Source organism: Megalops cyprinoides, chromosome 18 (genome assembly GCF_013368585.1).
Source record: "Megalops cyprinoides isolate fMegCyp1 chromosome 18, fMegCyp1.pri, whole genome shotgun sequence".
Lineage (NCBI taxonomy): Eukaryota > Metazoa > Chordata > Actinopteri > Elopiformes > Megalopidae > Megalops > Megalops cyprinoides.
The window spans coordinates 8,149,401-8,169,467 of NC_050600.1; the positions used below are offsets into that span (position 1 = coordinate 8,149,401).

General features: G+C 44.3%; 1 protein-coding gene across 10 annotated transcripts in view; it reads left to right on the forward strand.

The window, feature by feature from the left end:
- Positions 1-20,067, forward strand: part of ablim2 (actin binding LIM protein family, member 2) — a 75,759-nt gene that overhangs the window by 6,565 nt on the left and 49,127 nt on the right. For 2 of the 10 annotated variants that reach the window (XM_036551407.1, XM_036551411.1), the window contains exons 1-2: positions 11,148-11,606; positions 19,594-19,737. In XM_036551407.1, coding sequence (XP_036407300.1) covers positions 11,591-11,606; positions 19,594-19,737 — 160 coding nt within the window. In that variant the 5' untranslated portion in view covers positions 11,148-11,590. Of the gene's footprint in view, positions 1-11,143; positions 11,607-19,593; positions 19,738-20,067 lie in introns of those variants that run through there. The other 8 variants (XM_036551403.1, XM_036551405.1, XM_036551406.1 and 5 more) reach the window with 6 other exon arrangements.

The following is a 20,067-nucleotide window of genomic DNA, read 5'->3' on the forward strand; positions in this document are numbered from 1 at the left end:
TGTGCTTTCTGGAACCGGGCCATGCCATCACATTGTTGTACGGCAAAGAATTACGCCAGAAAGAGGAAAAGAAGCACGCTGAAACCCACCCCTGTGCCAACTGCCTGGAGGGGGGAGGGGTGGAGAGAGAGACGAGAGACAAGAGAGAGAGAGGGGGAGAGGGAGAGGGGTAGTGTGTATGTGTTTCTGTTTTTAGATGAGCGCCTTCTTTGTCTGTTTCATCCGAGGCAAATTTTCCCAAGTTAAGCCAGTTACCGCCACTTCCCCGTAAAACAGGGGTTTCTTCATTAAGGTTTCCCTGTGGGGAAGAACCCGGGAGCTGACCTAGCATGGCTGCTGATGCTCATGACTGGTGTGTGTGTGTGTGTGTGTGTGTGTGTGTGTTTGTTTGTGTGTTTGTGTAACTCTTTAAATAAACTGCCGTTGACTACTGGTCCACTAAACAGTTGCAGCATGTCCTTTCTAAACTGTGTCGTGCTGTTACTATAACTCGGCTAATGGAAAACACAGTCTGAGAAATTATACTGTCATACTGTGGGAGCTGGATAGCAGAAATGGTGTGAACATTTCATTCGTTAGCTGAGGACAAAACCAGGCATACGGGGCGAGTTATGACGTAGTATCAACATTGGATGTGATCCCCTCAGTATTACAGTGTGGGAGAGTACAGTGCAAAGCAGTTACAGTGGTTTGGCGCTGCAGAAGTATCACAAGATTCATTTGCATATTTATCACCGCTGTCAGTGAACCCTCTGATTTGTGTTATCGTATTATTAGCATTTGAGTATGTCTCTTTACCACAGACACTTCATTTTGTCTGAGTGGGCTATTTGACCAGTCAAGCAAAAAAAAAAAAGCATCTTTCACGTTGAAAACTTTCCTGGGCCATTACTTCCTTATTGGAGCGCATGCAACCGGAACACGAACAGCTGATAGAAGCCATGAAGTCCATTGGTCCTGATGGGTCCATGTTTTTCCTCTCTATACTCATTAACCCTGTTCTGTTTTTTTGCTTCACTTATTGACCCGACACTTTCCTACTTCCTGCAGCAGTTGTTTATGAAAACTGTGAACATTTCCTCACTGAAAATTCCCTTTTCAGTGATTGGTATGGTTGTATTATTTTAGACAGCACATTAATGACTACTCCGCATCAGAATGTTTCTGTGTAATGTATATTACATCAAGTAGAATTTTAAGATCCTGACCGAGGGTGAAACCGAATTACGCAGTCGAGACAGGGCGTGTTATGAAATATCATTTCCACAGGTCTAAATGAGTACTACAGTTGATCTCGAGTTTCAGTTTTCATGTTCAATCAGCAAACAAATCCCGCAATCCTCGGAGGGAAAGGTGCTCCATATTCCATTTTTACACATTTCCATAAATAACAGCAAACGCCGGCTTCATTCCTGATGCGTCCAATCAGTTTTTGCAGCTCTGTGTTTGATGTCCGTGGCAGTGGCAAGAATATGGCAGGTCTAAACTGCGTTGTTATCATAGCCACACAGCGCTGTCTCTGTCAAATTACAGCTGCGTAACAGATGGATATTTAATTTGAACGGTCTCACTCTCTGCAGGCCTCAGTAGGCCTGATTAAGTCAAAACTTTGCCTTAAGCGTCTAAAAGCAGACGGGTCGCTTTTTATTCAACTGAAATGTGAAAAAAAGGTAATTGTACTATTATCAAATGATAGGTCAAAGCAGCCTTTGAATTTTAACCAAATGTTAGAAGGAATAAGTTTGACTGATACAGCAAGCCTTGATCAGCAAGGTGTTTTTTACTGTCTGGCGTCATGGTTGTTTGGGACTTTGCGTCAGTCTGGATGGGGAATGTCACAGTCTTGTGTCAGAATGCGTCCAGAGCCTGGTGGCTGTGTCTGTGCTGAGGAAATCAGACAAACATGGCCTGAGGATTTTTGAGTCCTTGTGTGAAATGGCCGGTCACGCTGCAGTTAACGGTAGGTGCTGTTTACCGTTTTCTCATTTCCTTAGCAGCTTGGAGATTGAGTTATGGAAGTGGAGGTGTCTCTGCTGCAAGGACACTCTGTGTTTCACGGTGGCGCAGAGAGAAACAGACACCCAGAGCCGCCCATATATCACACTTTACTGTTTTCCACATCCGCAGATGTTATATTTTTCCTCTGTCTGTTTGATGGGGAGCCTTTTAAATGGGAACAGAAAGAACCAGGCCTACTCTTTACTGAGGCCGAGGGTCACCAGGGAGCTGGCTGTACTCCTCACAGAGGACTCTCGGGTTATACCTGACGATGTGTTACGTGTAATCAGTAATTCATTACTGCATTCACATGCAGATGTACATGCACATATGTGTATGTACACACAACCTAGTTGTCTGTATGTCCATAGAACCCTTACTGTATAACCATGGTGCAGCACCCTGCCTGTCCACCCGTGGCAGCTGTATTCCCATTGGTCCGCAGCATGGAGCGAGACCGCAGCTGCTTCTGAGTGCTGTGAAGAGGCCGCTCTGCCTCAGGTCCTACGCTCCTGCGGTGGGTTTGTGTGGGGGGAAGAGTCACGATCAGCAAGAGATGCTGGGCCGAGCTGGGCTCAGTGAGAGCTGCAGGGAGGAGCTGTGTTCAGTGTGAAATTCAGGGAGGAACTGTGTTCACTGTGAAATTCAGGGAGGAGATGTGTTCAGTGTGAAATTCAGGGAGGAGATGTGTTCAGTGTGAAATTCAGGGAGGAGATGTGTTCAGTGTGAAATTTGGGGGGGGGGGGCTGTGTTCAGTGAGAGAAACAGTGGGGTGCTATGTTTTGTCAGGGGTAGAAAAAACTGTGTTGAGTCAGGCATAGAGGAGGAGCTGTGTTCAGCATTCAACTGGAAGGACGAGCGGGCCTTGCAGTATGGCAACTTCTCAATTTAAACTGAAGGGACGAGAGTGAAGCTCTGCGTCAGCATTGTCTCGTCTCGTCTCATTCTCAAGCCACTTAGAATGAACAAGTTAAAGGAATTACCATTCGCTCCCTACAGCTGGCTCCTTGTAACATTAAAGAGGGTGAAAAATAATACTAATAAGACCTAAAAGCAGGCCATCTTTTCCGTGCTTTGAAGTGCTCAGCCGGCTAATTCTTAGGGAATCTGAATTAGATAAGGAGAATAGTCAATTTTGTGAAGTGCCTTGACAGTCAGGCATGGCATAAGAATTAATGCTGAGAGCTGGCTTTCAGCCCTAATACGGGCCTTTTTCTCTATGGCGGAAAAGCCCTTAGAACAGCTTAACAGATCTGAAGTGAGAATGTCAGACGTGATGCAACGCTCATCAGGGGGTCTTGGGTTCTCTGCTTCGGAGACACGGCGGCGCGGGCTTGCTCCCATTGTGTCTGCCTCTTTGTGGCTGCGGGCCGCCTCCTCACGGTTAACGCACAGGCAAAGTAGGTCAAGATGGTGGCCGTGGCGACGGCCGCGTGCCGTCTGTTTAGCAGGAGCTGCGGAGCTGTGCGTTGCTGCTGGTTCAGCTCCTCTCGTCCCCGCGCCCCCAGCAGCCGGTGCGTCGAGATGGGAGCCGAAGCGGGGCCGCGGCAGCTGTCTGCGTGAAGACTGCAATGTTCTCAAAGAGAACAAGCGCATAAAAGCTGAAGGTGTCCAAGCACAACCAATCCCTCCTACACATGTCTGCTGTAGGTGGGAAGACTCCCGCGCCTCTACTGTTCTTTCGACATTGCTGTGATGTTCTGGAAAAAGCCAGGACAGTGCAGACCGCTGGGACTGCAGGAGAAAAAGGAGGGCAACTTAACGGTGAGGGTTTAATTAGGGCCGCTTTGTGGCACCGCTTCTGCGGCGCTCAGTGTGACACAAAACATCGTAACATGAAAATGCAGCCCCTCATTAATGGCTTGGACCTGCCAGCGAGTGCTCGCCCACCGCCACATAGCTGAAACATCACAGCCTATCTAAACCATCACAGAAAGGCTGTGAGTACGTAGAGCTCTCATGTCAACTGCTTTGCATCACTCAGTTTTAATCTGTCGTTCCCCGTCTCATTGTAAAGGTCACATCAGCACCTTTACACAAAGGGGGAAAACAACCCCTGCATTTGTTTAAATAAACAAATGAACCAAACCCAGAACAGGCTAGAACATTTGACTGTACTATTGTAAGGGCGAAACAGTACTGTTGCCCCTAGTGTATAATGCTCCATTACCCCATTACATTCCCTCACAGAGGATATCATGGGTATTATTTGTCCTTTTTTATGTGCTATGTTGGTGTGGTTTCAGTGAAGCTTAAGATTACAATAGTATTCCTACTGGGGTTCAAACTCGCAACCTTCCGCTCCTATGTCCATTGCCTGAACCACCACTATACACACACACAGCACCCCCAAGAGCCCGGACTATCATTACTATTCATGCAGAGGTCAGTGCCAGAATCTCCATTTGGGAACGAGCGCTGTCTTCCATAACGTGTAGTGGTACATCTTGTTCCATTTTTAATCTGCCGGTGAAGGGCATTAGGCTTGTAAATGCTGAGTGAACCTGTTCTTGTTCTTTTCAAAGTGAAGGAGGACTTGATTCATTTTCAGTTTGTTATCCAAGGAAGTGGTGGTGGGGGGGGGGGGGGGGGGGGGTAAAAAAGTGCCTGGAGTACCTACCCCTCCACGACATGTCTTTTTTTAAATGTTAAAATGAAATGCGCTTTCTGATTTGTGTTTGTGGACATAGCGGATGCGTGCGCCCCCATTTGGGTATGTAGAATTTAGTAATACTTGTGTGTCCTGTAGAAGGACAGTAATCTGCAGTGAAATGGAGCTGTCCGACTGCGGGCTCACTGGCAGGAGGAGGATGATAGGGCGGTCTCTGAGGCCCCAGAGCCCCCAGGCGAGAGCTCTCTGCTCCCCACTGGTCCAGGACAGCTATCTCACTCAGAGAGGTGTCATATTAGGGAGCACTGGGACTGGACATGAATAGATATGCAGCATCAGGGAAAAATGGGACAGAGGAAGAGATGGACTCAGAGGAGGATGACGGAGGAGTTTGGGTGGACTCCACCCCTGGCGTAAAAACTGTGATGTCATTTCCCTTCATGAAGAGGACTTGCGTCAGATGAATTGCCCAGTTTTTTGTTTTATGTCCACATTGCTATTAGTAATATTTTCTTTGTACATTTAGCATTGAGCACATTTAATGATTTAGTGCTGTTATGCCAACAGCTGAAGGATGCCAGTGAAATAACGACAGCCACTTGATGAGATGCACACTCAAGTTAATGCAGCTATGTTCCTAATAAATGCAAACCAAACACAAATGTCACCGAGAACCTATGAGGACAAATCACACCTTGAATTTTAATATAACAATTTTAAATTGGTATTTTGAAATGGATCTGCTGATTGATTATCATTCAACTCAAACAACTGATTTAGCTTTAGGTAATGAAAAGTAATAATAGTAATGTTTGAAGAGGAATTACCTTCAATTAACTTGAAAATCTGGAAAGACGTGAAGTGAATGCAAGATTTGTAATATAATGAGAAAATGAAAGTAATCAGAATTTTAAGACTGATAACTGAACCCAGTGTTCACTAGTGAAGTTAAATGCCAAGCAATTTACTCTTGGAGGGCAAGACCTGATCCAGCATTATTTCATCTACAAAAGAAGGATGGATGTTTTGACTAACCTGTGAGGAAATACAGCAGCCTATTTCATCCTGAAAACAGGCTGGCAATCAAATGTATTGGCGGCAATATTAATGAGACATGGATGAATATGGAGTATGAAGCTGGAGTATTAACTCACTCTGTTGTACCTTCCTGACCAGCGAAGGCCAAGCCATTAAGAGCCCAAGCTCAATCTCAGTCTTATGGCAATTTAGAAAATGGAAAAGACATTTACAACATGGCTGCCGCTCATCAATGTTTAGGCCTTTCATAAAATCAGCAGAGGTGGATTGCTGACGTTAGCTTAATTAGTTATCGTTTTTTTCCATTTCTTTGTTTTTTTGCAAAATGTGCTGAGTCTTGTGCTCATACTTGAGCCAAAAGTGTTAGAACAACACTTGTGTCCCGTTTTGGGTATGGTACCACCTTCTTTTATCACCAGATATTTTCAAAAATGCTCCTAATGGCAGTCATATACAAGTTTATCCTTGCCTATTTGGATATAATACATGGTGTTAATAAATGTTACGGATGTAACTTGGCAGCTTTTGCAAAAAAATCCAGCATTGGGGTGAGGATGAATTTTGTATGCTCAAAATGCTTCTGAAAAACAGAGCAAGAAAGAGTTGCGAAATTTTCAGAAAAGTGGAATATTCATTCCTCCCCTGGAATGCTGATATGAAAAGTATAAATTTTTAGGTCAGGTAGTGCTTAACTCTCTGTTAAACCTAGCTCCAACTTTCAGGAGATAAGCTGCTTCACTTTTGATCACTTATTCCCCCTCTTCACCTGTCCTCCAGGCATAAGCTCATGCCACTCTCTAACAGGGAAGGAAATTCTCTGCCTCTTCCTCAGAATTCTTTTTTTCATAGCCACTGCCCTTTGGCTTGATCCCTCACAGTGCAAACACGGCCAAATTTGAGAACGTCAGGAAGTATAAAGATAAAGCACGGGCCTTTCATCAAATCGTGGCCCGTTTTGCCTGTATCTATGGAGTTGTGAAAGATCTGGGGGCATCTGGGTCCTCACTGCATGATGCCATTGTTCTGTCCTATCTCTGTCTGTCAGAGCACGTGAGAGTGTTTGACCCCATCGCTAAGACCCATGGGGTGGACAGTGCTCTGATGGGCGCCACTCATGTTGGACAGTTTAGTGCTGTGATCCGCACAAAACATTTGCTTGTTTTTTTTCCATCCAGCTCTCAGTAAAGTGGATAAAGAGGAGGGCAGCCATGGAACTGAAGTTTTTTTTGGAGGGGGTGTGGGTGTGAAATGCTGCTAATTCCTGCTTCTTTAGAACTTTTTGTTCTTTTCACTGTAAAATTGTGACAGATTACTTAAAACATAAAGATGAGCCATTGAAAAAAAAAAACATTGGAAAAAAAAAATCTGATTTTGTTCTCCTGAAATGTATTTTACTGGGACGCTGCAAGTGAAGCCTTTGGCTGATGGGCATAATAACAGTGTCACAGTGACCCCAGCTGTGTCTCCAAACCAGTGCTCCACATAATCCATACGCTTACCAGCCTTCCTCATATTCCAGAGCCTCGGCCTTTCTTCCTCTCCTCAGATTCACTCCCATGAATCATCTGTAACTTCAGCACGGATCTGAAACATTAAAAGCGCCCAGTAGTTCGTTGCTAAAAAGTGAGCCTCAGAAAGATGGATTACAGCGACAGCACCGTACCATGGAGGCCACAAATCTGAAGAAGCTCCTTTATTTCTCTGTGTGAAATGTGTAAGCGGAGAATGTAGAATTTTTCTTGTGGCATCAGCTCTTTGTTTACATCAGCATATTTCATCTGTGAGGCCTAAACATCTAAAAACTGAAAACAGGGAAAAAAGTGCTGTCACCGTGAAACGACACACAGATTCTCAGCCTTGTGTTGTCATGGTAATGCTGTCATTCTGAATTAGGATTCCATATCCCCTCCCGCCCCCTTTGTTAGGGGTTAGTGCTCATCTTGGTATAGTAAATGAAACTAATATGTAATTCAGTTCAGTAAGGTCTTGCTTATAATTAATCTATGTGATAATGTAGATAACTCAGTCGATATGTGAGCAACTGAAGTGTTTTGAAGAAAATTACCCAAAAATCAGAGCCCCAACTATGCCAGCACTGCAGCAGACACAGCCACAAGAGAGGTTTTTGCATCATGGTTTGATTGAGTCCATATGGAGGGGCTTTCAGTCAGGCTTGTATTTATGCTTCCAATAACATGAGGCAAAAATGATGTTAGAAAAATGGCTTTCTGTCAGTTGGAGGTTTAATTTAAGACTAGAGAGCGAACAACTACTTTGAGTTAATGGAGACATGGCGTGGCATATTACACTGGACTTGGTGACTCGATGAGCAGCTTTGATGTCAGAACGTCCGTCTAGACACTGGGATAACGTGGGGTCAGTTCCCCGCCGAGCCTTTCTAAAAACCAATAAAATCGACCCTTAGCATCGATCAGTAGGTGTTAATGGCCCACTGATGGAATAGTGTCCAGTCCAGGAGGCATAGTTGTCTGAGCAGGTGCTTCATGCCACGGTATGCAGAATGGTGTGAGACCACTCTGGCCGGCACATGGCTGCTGCATCTGTGCAAAAGTAAGGACCAGCCAATGGAATGCTTAGGAATATACCGCTGAGGTCACATTGTCTTTAAGAGCTCTCCATGTTGGTGAATGTGAGCCCTCTAAATGTGGAGATCTTTTGTACGTTGTCACTTTCGCCTGTTTGTTTGACCGTTGAGGGGGGCCATTGTTTTAGGAGGGGGAATACGCTGGGTTCCTTTGGCTGTTCAGGGTTGTAGTGCGTGTAACTTGGGGCAGTGTAATCTATGTAAGATATGTAAATTGGTCTGAATAAGAGTGTCTGCTAAGCAAAATATCAGTAATGTGTGTGATGCATGTAATCAGTTTCACGTCTGTGTTCCATCATATTTACAGCAGCTGGACACAATAATGAACTTTCTTACAGGGCCAGACACTTGCCCAGTATCACTCACTTGCCATATCAGAAGATGTTATTAATACTGACACATACTTTGTTACAAATGCCTGGCCATATACGATTCCATCATCTGATGACTAGTTTTATGTATACCGTGCCAGGCTTTGCACATAAAACATCTCTGTACTGTAACTTATTGAGATACTTTCCTCCTGCTGCTTTTGCTATAAAAACCAAGATCAGCAGTTGAGCAGAAGAATAAATATTCTCCTGGCTCATATCATCATGTTTAAATGTTTTTTTTTTTTTTACTAATCCAGGCATGATTGCAGGATAGCCTGTCATAACTTTGAATATGAACTACGGTGTTTACCACAAGCAGTTCAACATGTGATATATGTTAATATACACAGTACTTCCTGTATTGTCTTAATTTTAATGAAATGATACAATTTTTTGCTTAAATACCCTCATAACAAATGGTATTTCTTCAGTGAAATTGCCTTACTAATGCAAGTAGATATGCAAGTACTGTATAAACATTTCATGATTCATATCAATGCTGAACAGGTACAATATACTGTATGTAGATTTTGCAAAGTTTGATGCCTCACCCTCTTTCCCTGGCTATTGTTTCTGTGACACCAAAGCAGGCATTTTGGAAGCAGCCCACACAGTAGGTAGGCCTAAAGCCTCTGTGGGTGGAAGTGCAGGTCACCGCTCTGCATCACCAGAGATCTGATGCATAGGACCCACTGTGAGAGGACTGCTGAAATCCCTAGACTATGACAGACACTCAAAGCGGGTACCTCCGAAACACAAATCCAACAGATACAGATAGCTAAGGTTCCAAGACTGCAACAGACACTCAGCCAGGTGACTTCTACACTCAAATTCCCCGCATGTGAGAGGACAGAGGAAATTCCTAGATTATGACAGACACTCAAAGCAGGTATCTCTGAAACACAAATCCAACACATACAGATAGCTAAGGTCCCGAGACTGTAACAGACACTCAACCAGGTAACATTTACACTCAAGTTCCCTTCCATGTAGACAGCTGAGATTGCCAGCCTCTGATGCTAACAGCAGGGTAACATTGAGATAAACTCCGTACATCGAAACAGATGAGATTCCTAGGCTGTGACATTTCAAGCAGGTAACACCAAAGCATAAAGTTGCTTTTCATAGCAAGTACAACAGCTGCACCTCTGGTACCTTTCTAGACCTGCAGGGCAAAACCTAGGAGTTTTGAACAGTCTTGTGTAAGCAATATTAATGTTTTCTGAAAGTAATTTCACATCCAGTTAGCTGTTTTATGCTTTAACCAGCACTGTTCTCCCACAGTTGGATGATCACAAATGAAAAACCAGAACACCTTTTCGCTGCTGTGATTTTATAATGTCAACTTATATAACAGCCTTTGATTTGCAGCATCGTTATTTGCCCCCCCCCCCCCCAAACTGCAGCATGTGTAGTTCTGTCCTGTGTATAGTAAGAGACGAATGACTGGAGCAGCAGGCTCAGATAGCTCATTGGGCCTGAGCTTATTCCTATTTTTAGGAATGATTGGCATGAGACAGGCTGAGGTACAAAGATTCCCACTGGACAGGATGCATGTGTGGTGGATGGAAACTGGTCACAGAGGAGGACCCTCTCTGAGCCACAATGGCGCTGCCTGAGCTGACAGGTGGCTTGGGGCCCGGGGGCAGGGTTTGGCTCGCTGGTTATTCACTCATTCCTGGTCCAAACACTAGGCAGATGAGAGCGGGGGAAAGAAAGAGAGAGAGGGCGAGCGAGAGAGAGAGAGAGAGAGTGCTGAGCTTTTTTAGAAGCCATCGAAGGTGTTTTAATTAAAAGAACTTGCAAGTGTGAAAAGTTTCACGGCTCATAAATGCCGTTTGTGGCTGTCATAATGTAATTCATATATCAAGCCTCCGTCATGAGAGTTCTCTTCATTGTGACCTTGAAAATAGAATAGAGATGATAAAATGTGAGCTATTTGTAACGACTGACTGGACCCTCTGGACCATCAGTGGGTACTGCAGTATGGCCAGTGAGCAAAATGAACAACACTGCTTTATACAGCACAATAAACTTGAATTATGATCATATATTTTAGTGGTAAGTATTCAAAGGTGTGTATATGTCTGTATTTTACCAGGCATGTTAGTTTTTCAACATTTACTGAACTAATGTTAATGAAATCTTTCAAAATGAGGATAAGAATAATAGGATGTCACAAACTCAAAGACAGTAATGGGAGTTATCATTAATAATGAATTCAACATCTATATTATAACTTCTGTAGTTTCAGAAACATTGTTCATTCCACCTTAATTCATTTTATGACCTCGTGCATGCAGTTTGTGTAGTTTACGAACACTCTTGTAAGAACCGCTTGTGACTAGCTCATTCTGATCTTCCCTTTTTCATATGGTATATTATATATTATTATATAAGTTCAAGCTGTGCACTTGTGTCATATCTACCATTCGTTTTGTATCAGTTACATAAACCCTGCCCACGTTATATTTTTTTCCAGTTCCCGCAGCTGTGAGTGAACCGAGCGGAATCTGATTTAGCTCGTGCTTTCTCCGGTTAAATGATGATACGCACATCTTTAGGCGCGCGCCTCCCGGGGACTGGTGCGGTAAACGCCCTAAGAGATGTCAGAGAGGGGTGTTATTTTTTTCAGGTCTCTAGAAGATTCTATTTATAATAGATAGCTGCAATAGCTCAGCCATATCCGAGCCTTGCTTGTACCCGAGAGCCATCGGAGTCATATGACCCGCCGCTCATTCCTAAGGTATCTCCAGTGACGAGCTGAACTCCGCCGCTACAGCCCCGAGCGTGAGTGCGACGGCACTTTCCTCTCGCGCAGCACCGCGCGTAACACGTCGGAGGATGTACAACGCCACAGAGTGTCTGCAGAAAGACCTTGGATTTTAAAACGAAAAGCAAACTTGCTCTGGGTTATTGACGAGGCAACCGAGACCTGACATCGAGCAACCGTTTAAGACAGCGATGCCAGAGGAAAAAGGTAATGCGTGCGCGGCAGCTAATTGGAGATATCACGTTTCCGTGCTCTCTGAAACAAGCGCTGCTAATGAAGCAGTTGGGCTGCGCGAGTCGCCGTGGCCCTCGGCGCAGTCTGCGTCAGTGCTTGAAGTATAGCCAGCTATTATTTATCTCTTTCTTTAAGTACCGACTAAACATTTTCCACAGTTATCCGATGCGCCTTTGAAGAATGTCACAAACAGTGACTTCACTTTTTAACTAAAATTAGAAGGTATGTCGGTGTATGTTTAGATGCAGTCCTCAATAATCAACAGCAAATATTTTTGTCATATATAACATATTGCATACTGTTGCACGTATAAATCTACAAATTAAATTATGTTTACAAATAAAATGTTGGAATATGTTTGCAATGATCTCATCTATTTTCGTATAATATTGAATTTCATTGAAAGCGGATGTATAGAAGTCATGAAGAGGAAAAAACATAATACTAAACGTAATAACTCTTCAGCAGTAAATCTTCTGATGATGTATGTGATTATTTGTTGTAAGTCGTAATACTTCATGCTAAGGCTTAGTTGCAGCATTTTGAGATCCCAAGTGTTCTCTCCACAGAATTGAGCCCACAGTGATCCAGAACATTGTAGATGTCCAGATGTCCTGTGCTGTATTAGCTAAATCCTTTAATACACTGACATGTCATATTGGCCGTTTTAGCAAGGGGTAGCAGATCTGTTTAGCCCCAGAGTTCAAAGTGGGAGAGGATGAATAGAATGCTAATAATTTTGCATTAATAAATAATCCCTCTGTTGCTTGGTCTGTTGCCAATGGATACGTGTTGGAATCCAACGACAGATGTCAAATCCTTCCTGTCAGGAAGCCTTCTATACAAAAAGGCTTCTTTTAGCTGATAACTTGAGATGACAGTTGGGGACCTGCAGTGTTCCCCACAGAGGGCACACACATCATTGGCAATGATAGGGGACACGGGTGTAATTCTTCGCCTGTTGTCTTGAGTCCCACTGGCGGATTTCAGCTTGTTATTGGTGTGATGTTGTAAAGTCTTCCAGGAGGGTCACTGCCAGCTAGAATACTGTTGGGGGTGGAGGGTGGGTCACTCAGCTATAAATATTTGTGTTGGTACGTTAAGTCTGGCTGAACTGCCCGAAGCCTCATTTGTCTGGGGGATAAGGACAGTGGAATTGCAGCGTGAGATTTCGAGAGGGGATGCTGTCCTGGGGACAGATGATACCCTCACAAACATACCCCCAGCCTTAAAGAAAACAAAACAAAAAAAAACACAGTCCACACACAAAAACGGCGTACCCGTGATGTGATGCAACCGTAGAAGCGTAGGCCAATCAAAGTGATGCCAGTCGCCCTCGAGGGGGCCGAGCACGCAGGATGCCGCCGCGGTCCACACGTGATGCAAGGGCCTGAATAATTGAGTCCGGGAATCCGCTCCCTGCCTAATGCACCTTGGGGAGGATAGACTGGGCTGCCAGGCTCCACTTTCTCTCCGCAACGGCTCCTTTACTCTCTATGCTAACGCTGAAAGGTTTCACTGCTCACCATTTGCAGTGCTCATGCAGAGAGCACTTTGTGTACCTTGCCAGGCTACAGAAGCACAGATAGGGGTGGGGGTGGAGGGGGGGTTTGCAATTCTTATTTCCTCCTTAGAATGGTGGCCTGCTGTTTATATGAACCTTTGCCCAGGTACCTATGGAGACAGGGAAACATGCTCCAGGTTTGGAGATGAGACCTGTGTGTGTGTGTGTGTGTGTCGCTCAGGGGTGTGACTGGGGATAGGAGTGGCTAGGAGGCACTCCCTGTTCCCAACAGAGATGGTGACATTAGTTCTCGCTGCCGCTTGGATGGTGGCCTTGTGATTAGTTTAATTTAAAACATTTTTTGCCAAGAGGAGAGACAAAATGTCCCCTTTCAGAAAGCAGTATGCCACCTGTGTGTTATGAGAGGGAATGAGAGGCTAATTTGCTGCCCCTCTACCTTTGCTACCTGTTTCATTGATATTGAGGTAGTCATTTAGCAGTTAGACACAGGGCCATTTATGGTTCAGGATCTTCTGTTTTTTCACTGGACTAAAATTGGGTTAAGCCCCTGAAAACCACCATCTCTCTATGGATTTGAACTTATGACCTTCTGGCAGCAATACTAAGGAGCCATACAGGAAGGTTTGTCTGAAGTTTATAGGATTATGGCTGTTGTTTGATGATGATGATTATTATTTTGTTTACAACAAGAACAATAGTAATAATAATAATAATAATAGGTCCCATATAGATAATGTAGTACAGTTATCCCCCCTGGACAATATGCCAGCCCATAACAAGGCCATGCCCCCTGCTTCTGGAGTGCTGTATGCTCTGCCAGGGAACAAATGCGTATCAAAGTCTTTGGCATGAGCTGCGCATCGAACCCACAATCCTCCACTGCCACAGCGGATGCTAACTAGAAAGCCACTGTCCTGGAATAGCTACTGTTCAAACTGCTGTCCAGCTTGTGTAGTCAGAGTGTTTAAAACAACCTGGCAGAACCCAGAGAGAGAGAGAGAGAGAGGGAGAGCGATGAATGAAAATGGAAACTCTCAGGCAGCCCGCAGTTGATTTGATTCCTCTAGAATTCTGCAAAACTTAGCCTTTTGTTCAACTCCACCACTCCATGCTAAAACTGCTGAACCAACTTTTTTTTTTTTTTTTCTCTTTCCCATTATAAAGGTGCCAGTAGTCATTACCCAGGATTCCTGGTTCTGGCCCAAGGGGAACCGGTACCAACAAAAGGAAATTAATCTGAGAACAGCATCAGGGTTAAAGGAGATTAAGTTGAAGTGGCCCTTTAATGTCAGACGGTATCATTTGTGAGACCCAAACGTATTTTTTTTGGGCAGAGTGTTAGAAGTGTGCACACATTTTCCATGCATTAGACAGAGGATGGTGTGGAGTGTGGTGTCCATCCAGAAGGTGTCAGCACATGTCACACTCCTAACCACACTTCACCAGTCTCTGCCGGGGGGAAAAAAAAAACCACCTGTCCTCACTAACAAGATTCATCACATATCCACAACCCACACACTGCACACACATGCTGATGTTATACATGCTGTGTACACACATCTAAACACAATGTATGGCACCACATATACACACACACACACACACACACACACCCGCATACATGCAGATGCACGCATACACACACGTGATTTCTGCCGTTTTCTTCCAGTCACCCAAGTTGAGCACGGCCTGATGTGAATATTTTAGCTCAGAGCTGGAAAGAGCTCTTTGTGCATCAGTACTTTTAGTACTTTCCTTGGTAGTTAGGTTGTTATTGTGGGCAGTTTCTGAAACCTTAAATTAGCATGCTTAAACCGTGTAGCTTTTCTTGATGTTGACCATAACAACGTAGCAGTGCAAGTACAGTCTGTGCTGTACAGAATATTTCTCTGTCCAGAACGTCTGGGCTTCGATAGATTCATCTTATTATACTGGCTTTATCATACCCTTTCTGAAGGCAGTGGCGTTGTCTTGTTTCAGAACTACACAGTTGTTGTGAAGATCTTTTTTTGCATCATGACTATTGTCATGAGAGCTGTTTCTGCAATTTCAAGTGTTAAAAATAACATTTTGAAGTTTTTGCTGACATTATGTACCCCATCCAGATGTCAAACAAAGCTTTAAATGTTTCTCACTTCACAGGGGCTTTCTGAATGTGAAGCTTACAGTTGTGTTTGCCATTCAGATGGGTATCCTTTTTTACCAGTACAGTTCAGCCACAGACAAATATGGTGTTTCTTAATCTCGGCCTTTGGGTGGAAATCATGTGGTCTGAGACACAAAGATGAGATACACTGTGCCATTACATAACTGGCATGTACTGATGGCACCGGACACCAGACTCTCTCTCTCTCTCTCTCTCTCTCTCTCTCTCTCTCTCTCTCTTTCTCTCCTTGTCTCCGTCTTTCCCTCGCTCTGTCTCTGGAGCTGCCTGTGAATCACCATCTTTGTTCTTTTTAAGGAGTGAACCACCCTATGTCCAACATTACACTGCTGGATGAAAATGCTGGGATGCCAAGGGGGCAGTTTGGGGTCATGGCCTGAGAAGCACAGGCACTAATACTGTGTGGGCCAGTCAGCTGTAGTGCAGTACTTAACCTGAATTCTCTGTAAAACTCCTGCTGTGCGAATGGGTTAGATGAACAAAGAACATTGTTTCTGCTCATAAATGAGCGGACTGACTGTTTCTGTTCTTAAATGAGCGGGCTAGGTTTGTGTGGTGTTCTGAGTGGCTCAGGGAAATCCTATACGTCAATTCATGTACTAACCGCGTGGTCTTCGGTTCAAAAACATATCCCAAAGTCTCACTCGATCAAAGTTAAAAAACAGAGATGATCTTCCACAGCTTGTGCGATCGCCTTCTCTCCCAGGAGGAGTTGTACTTTGTTGTAGGTCGCTTTACGTAAGAGACATTGACCCATAGTAAGCATAGGGTTGCACTGTGTGGGAGACTTTGGGGAAATGAGAGTAAGCCACTTAGGTGGTAATATGAGCAATCTCACCCCCCCCCACCAACATGAGCCCCTCAGATGGACTGTACCCGTAGTTATGTGAAGCATGGCGGAATCCCCGTCATTTCTGGGAGTGCTCTATTTTTAGGGTCTCACCCCACCCCCTTTACAGACCAAGATGGCCACCGCTGCCACCGCCACACACAGCTTCTTGAAAAGACCCGCCGCCCATGTGGTCTGGGTTGCAGCCGCTATCGGATCGTTGCCGTGGTGTCTTGTTAGACAGATTTCTTCTTTTTTGACCTTTTGTGCAGCGACACCTACGTTTTCGGGTGTCGCTCAGCGGGAGAGAGCGCTGAAAGGCAAATGATGATGCGGACATCTGTGGCCCTTCTGCATCCACTTGTCCTACACGCCCCCAGTCATCAGCTGAATTATGGGTAACGACTCCAGAACATATGCTCCATCCAGAATTTTCAATCGTTTTTTTTTTTTTCTGTGATTCTGTTACCTCTTCATTAAGGCAAATATTTTGTAAAGACAGGAATGGGTCACTGGGTTATCTCTCATGAGGAGGCAGTGTAGCATAGTGGTAAGGAGCAGGGCGTGTAACCGAAAGGTTGCTGGTTCAATTCCCCGCTGGGGTACTGCTGTTGTACCTTTGGGAAAAGTACTTAACCCAGAATTGCCTCTATATGTAGTAGATATTTATTTGTATAAATGGATGACATGTAAACAAAAAAAAAAAACTAACCTATGTAAGTCGCTCTGGATAAGAACATCTGCAAAATGACAATAATGTAATGTAAAGTTAGAGAATATGAACAGGGAACCATTCTAACAGAGCATATAAGGGAGGTGTGTTAATGTCCTTTATAACCTTTGACATTTTAGAAGAATTGGTGGCTGATGCTGAGGCAGAACTCTCTGCTGTTAACACCAGTTATGATGTCACAGATATCCACAAGCAGAGGTATTTCCATGTAGCCACGCTTTCTCCAGTAGATCCCTCCATATGTGGAACGGCATTGACAGTGACTGCATTAAGGTGATAATGTACAGAAAAGGATGATTGAGAAGCTGATATCAGGAGCACCCTTCTTCATGGCTGCATTGGTGGGTTTCTGCGTTGGTGGGTTTCAACTAATTGCTTCTGCTTATCATTGACACATCTGGTGAACAAAATACCAGGCCCTATCGCTCTGTACAGGCGGGGCACGACAAGAACTGAAACATTAGGCCCAAACTGTCCATACCGACAGGAAGTCACATGACCACCACCAGGCCCAGTCCCTGTATACAGACAGGAAGTGACACGTGCTCCTGGTCAGGTGTGTGCTAGTTCTGTTTGGAGAGCACACCTCATCCCTCCTCTCCAGATACATAAGCTAGCGTGCTGCTATGCTGGACTCTGTCAACCATATGTTTCAAATAAAACATGCTTTTGATGTCCTCCGAACTCTTTATGAGGATAATATTTTTCTCAGAAATTCTTTTCCTGATTGGTAACATACCGTTGTGTTGAATCTGGTAGGAGACATATTAGCTGCCCAGTGGACAGACAGCTGAATTATTCACCTCTCCGTAGCACTTTCTCTGTGTTTTGATTACATTTGTCTGCCCCATGCAGACAAAAAAATAACACATGAAAATGCGACTAGTTGTAATCTGGAAATGGCCCTAGAAGATGCGGATACAATTCTGAACTGGTGTTCATGGTCAGGTTTGGTTTCTGCTACTGGTTTCTGTGGTGGTGTCTGAACTAAATGATAATGATGTTTTTATCAGGAAATGCATGCCATTACAATGAAACCACCTCATGCTGAGGTGGTTTACATTGTACTACATCTCATGGGATCGAGTGTCTGGAGAAGGAGCAAAAGGGTATATTTTCCTGGGATTATAAGACATTTTTTCAGACCTTCTGACATTTTTAATTCTTTATGCAATCTGCTATATAATTTAAAGTCCAGTTCTCTCTTGTAGTTTAAGTAGCAGACCCACACAGAAAACTCACTCAGTTTGACAGTCCTTTGTGATCTTAAAATTCCTTGGAGCTGATGTCACTCAAGGGACACCTCAAAGAAGGCCTGTATGCAGTATGATGTATTTCCTAGTGAATAACTGCAGTTCAGTTCACGGATGGCTTGGAGTACAATATTTTACAATTATCCAAATGTATTTTGTTAGGCAATTGATGCTGTATGTAACCCTGTCTCTGCGCAGACTGGATCAGTTGTATCCCGCAGACTATGTCAGAGACACACCCCTTTTGCACTTGGATGTTGCTGGTGCAAATTCTCAGTGCAATTTTACTGAGTTTTATCTGAGATCACATTATTTTCCCCAAACCTAACATCATGTACTTCTTCAGGGTGGTATTTGTAACCACAATGTGTGTTCACAGGGTCTGTTCGAAATTGACTGCAGAGGATTGTAAACATTCCCAGAACGCTTTGCTTCCCCTGGTTTAGTTACACCGCTCACAGTGATCTCCTGTCAGGTGAATAATAGGTGTTGAGTTGCCTCTGCTGGTGATGAAGTGCACGCGGCCAGCACGGGGAAGGGTTTCAGAGATATAAGACGTCTTGCTTTGACTCTGCACTAAATAAAGACATACCAAAGTGGATGAGCGTGTTGGCAATAAACAACAGAGTCTGTGAATGAATGAACGCCTCAGACCAGAGGTCATGCAGTTGCAGGATTTGGGATCTGGTGAATCTTTTTCTTGACTCGGCAAATGGAATTCTTTAAGTGAATTACAGACCACCGTGTTCTTGTAATGAAATTGGCTCTGTGACATGTCCTCTCAAACAGTTACTTACCAAGAGAAAAAGCACAAAGTGTCCACCAAAGAGAAGGTGACATGGGCCGTATTTTTTTGATATATAGGTATGATGCCAAAAGCATTTCATCAATAATCTTTGAAGACATTATAAAGCCTTTTCTAAAAAAATGTAAATTCACAGAATATCCTGTGTCTTTGCCTTTGAGGTGTCAATTCACGTAGCCGCTCATCATTTTAATTGCTGCTGTTCATCATGTTTAAATATTCCGCTGATTACAGTTTGTTTGGTTAATAAATCACTGTGTGCAGTGCATTCCTGTTGTGTTGTGAGGATTAATGGAAAGATGAGTGTGGTTATCACTGAATGCCTTCCTTTGACGTGTAAGACAGTACACGCTTTTGGTCGTTCATAAAGGTGGACACAATAAAGCCTTTGTATTCAAGGCGGTTGATGGCATGCATGCTGTTAGCTTTAACCTCCTGACAGCCCATAAAGCAACATTTTAGTTTTCGTGTGTTTGCTTGTATGACTCCGTGCAGGCGTGACTCCGTTTATGTGTGAGCGGGCTGGAGTGAATTAGTAAGTGAGCGTGTGCTTGCTCAGCGTGTGAGCGAGCCGGCGCAGCGCGTGTGTCGGTGCGAGCACAGGTTGTTTATTTGCGCCCCTCTCTCTTTGTCTCTCTCCGCGTTTTGCAGTCTTCCACCAGCAGGCTGTTCACAGCCCGTTGGACCAGAAGCAGGGCAGCTCCATCCTGTGCCAGAACTGTGGGAAGGCCTGCAAGGGGGAGGTGCTGAGGGTGCAGAACAAACACTTCCACATCAAGTGCTTCGTCTGCAAAGGTAACCCCGTCTCTCCGCTCAGGCCAGTGCACGAAGGGTCGGGTCTGCTCTGTCGGACCCTCACAACCACTAGGGCCCGCAGCTGAAGGAGCCGGGAGATTCTAATCTATAAAAGCACTCACTGCACGCCATAATCCCCCGGTGGCTTAAAAAGGCAGTTTCAACTTCTTGCATACAGTGGTAATAAAAGGATTATCTCCGTAATAATAGACATGACCGAACAGGTGGTCAGTACAGCTATTGAAGGCCTCGGAAGATTATGGAACGATGTCTATTACAAGTTGAGAGAAAGCAGAAAAATTCATGCAACTAAATCTGACCGAGGCGTGC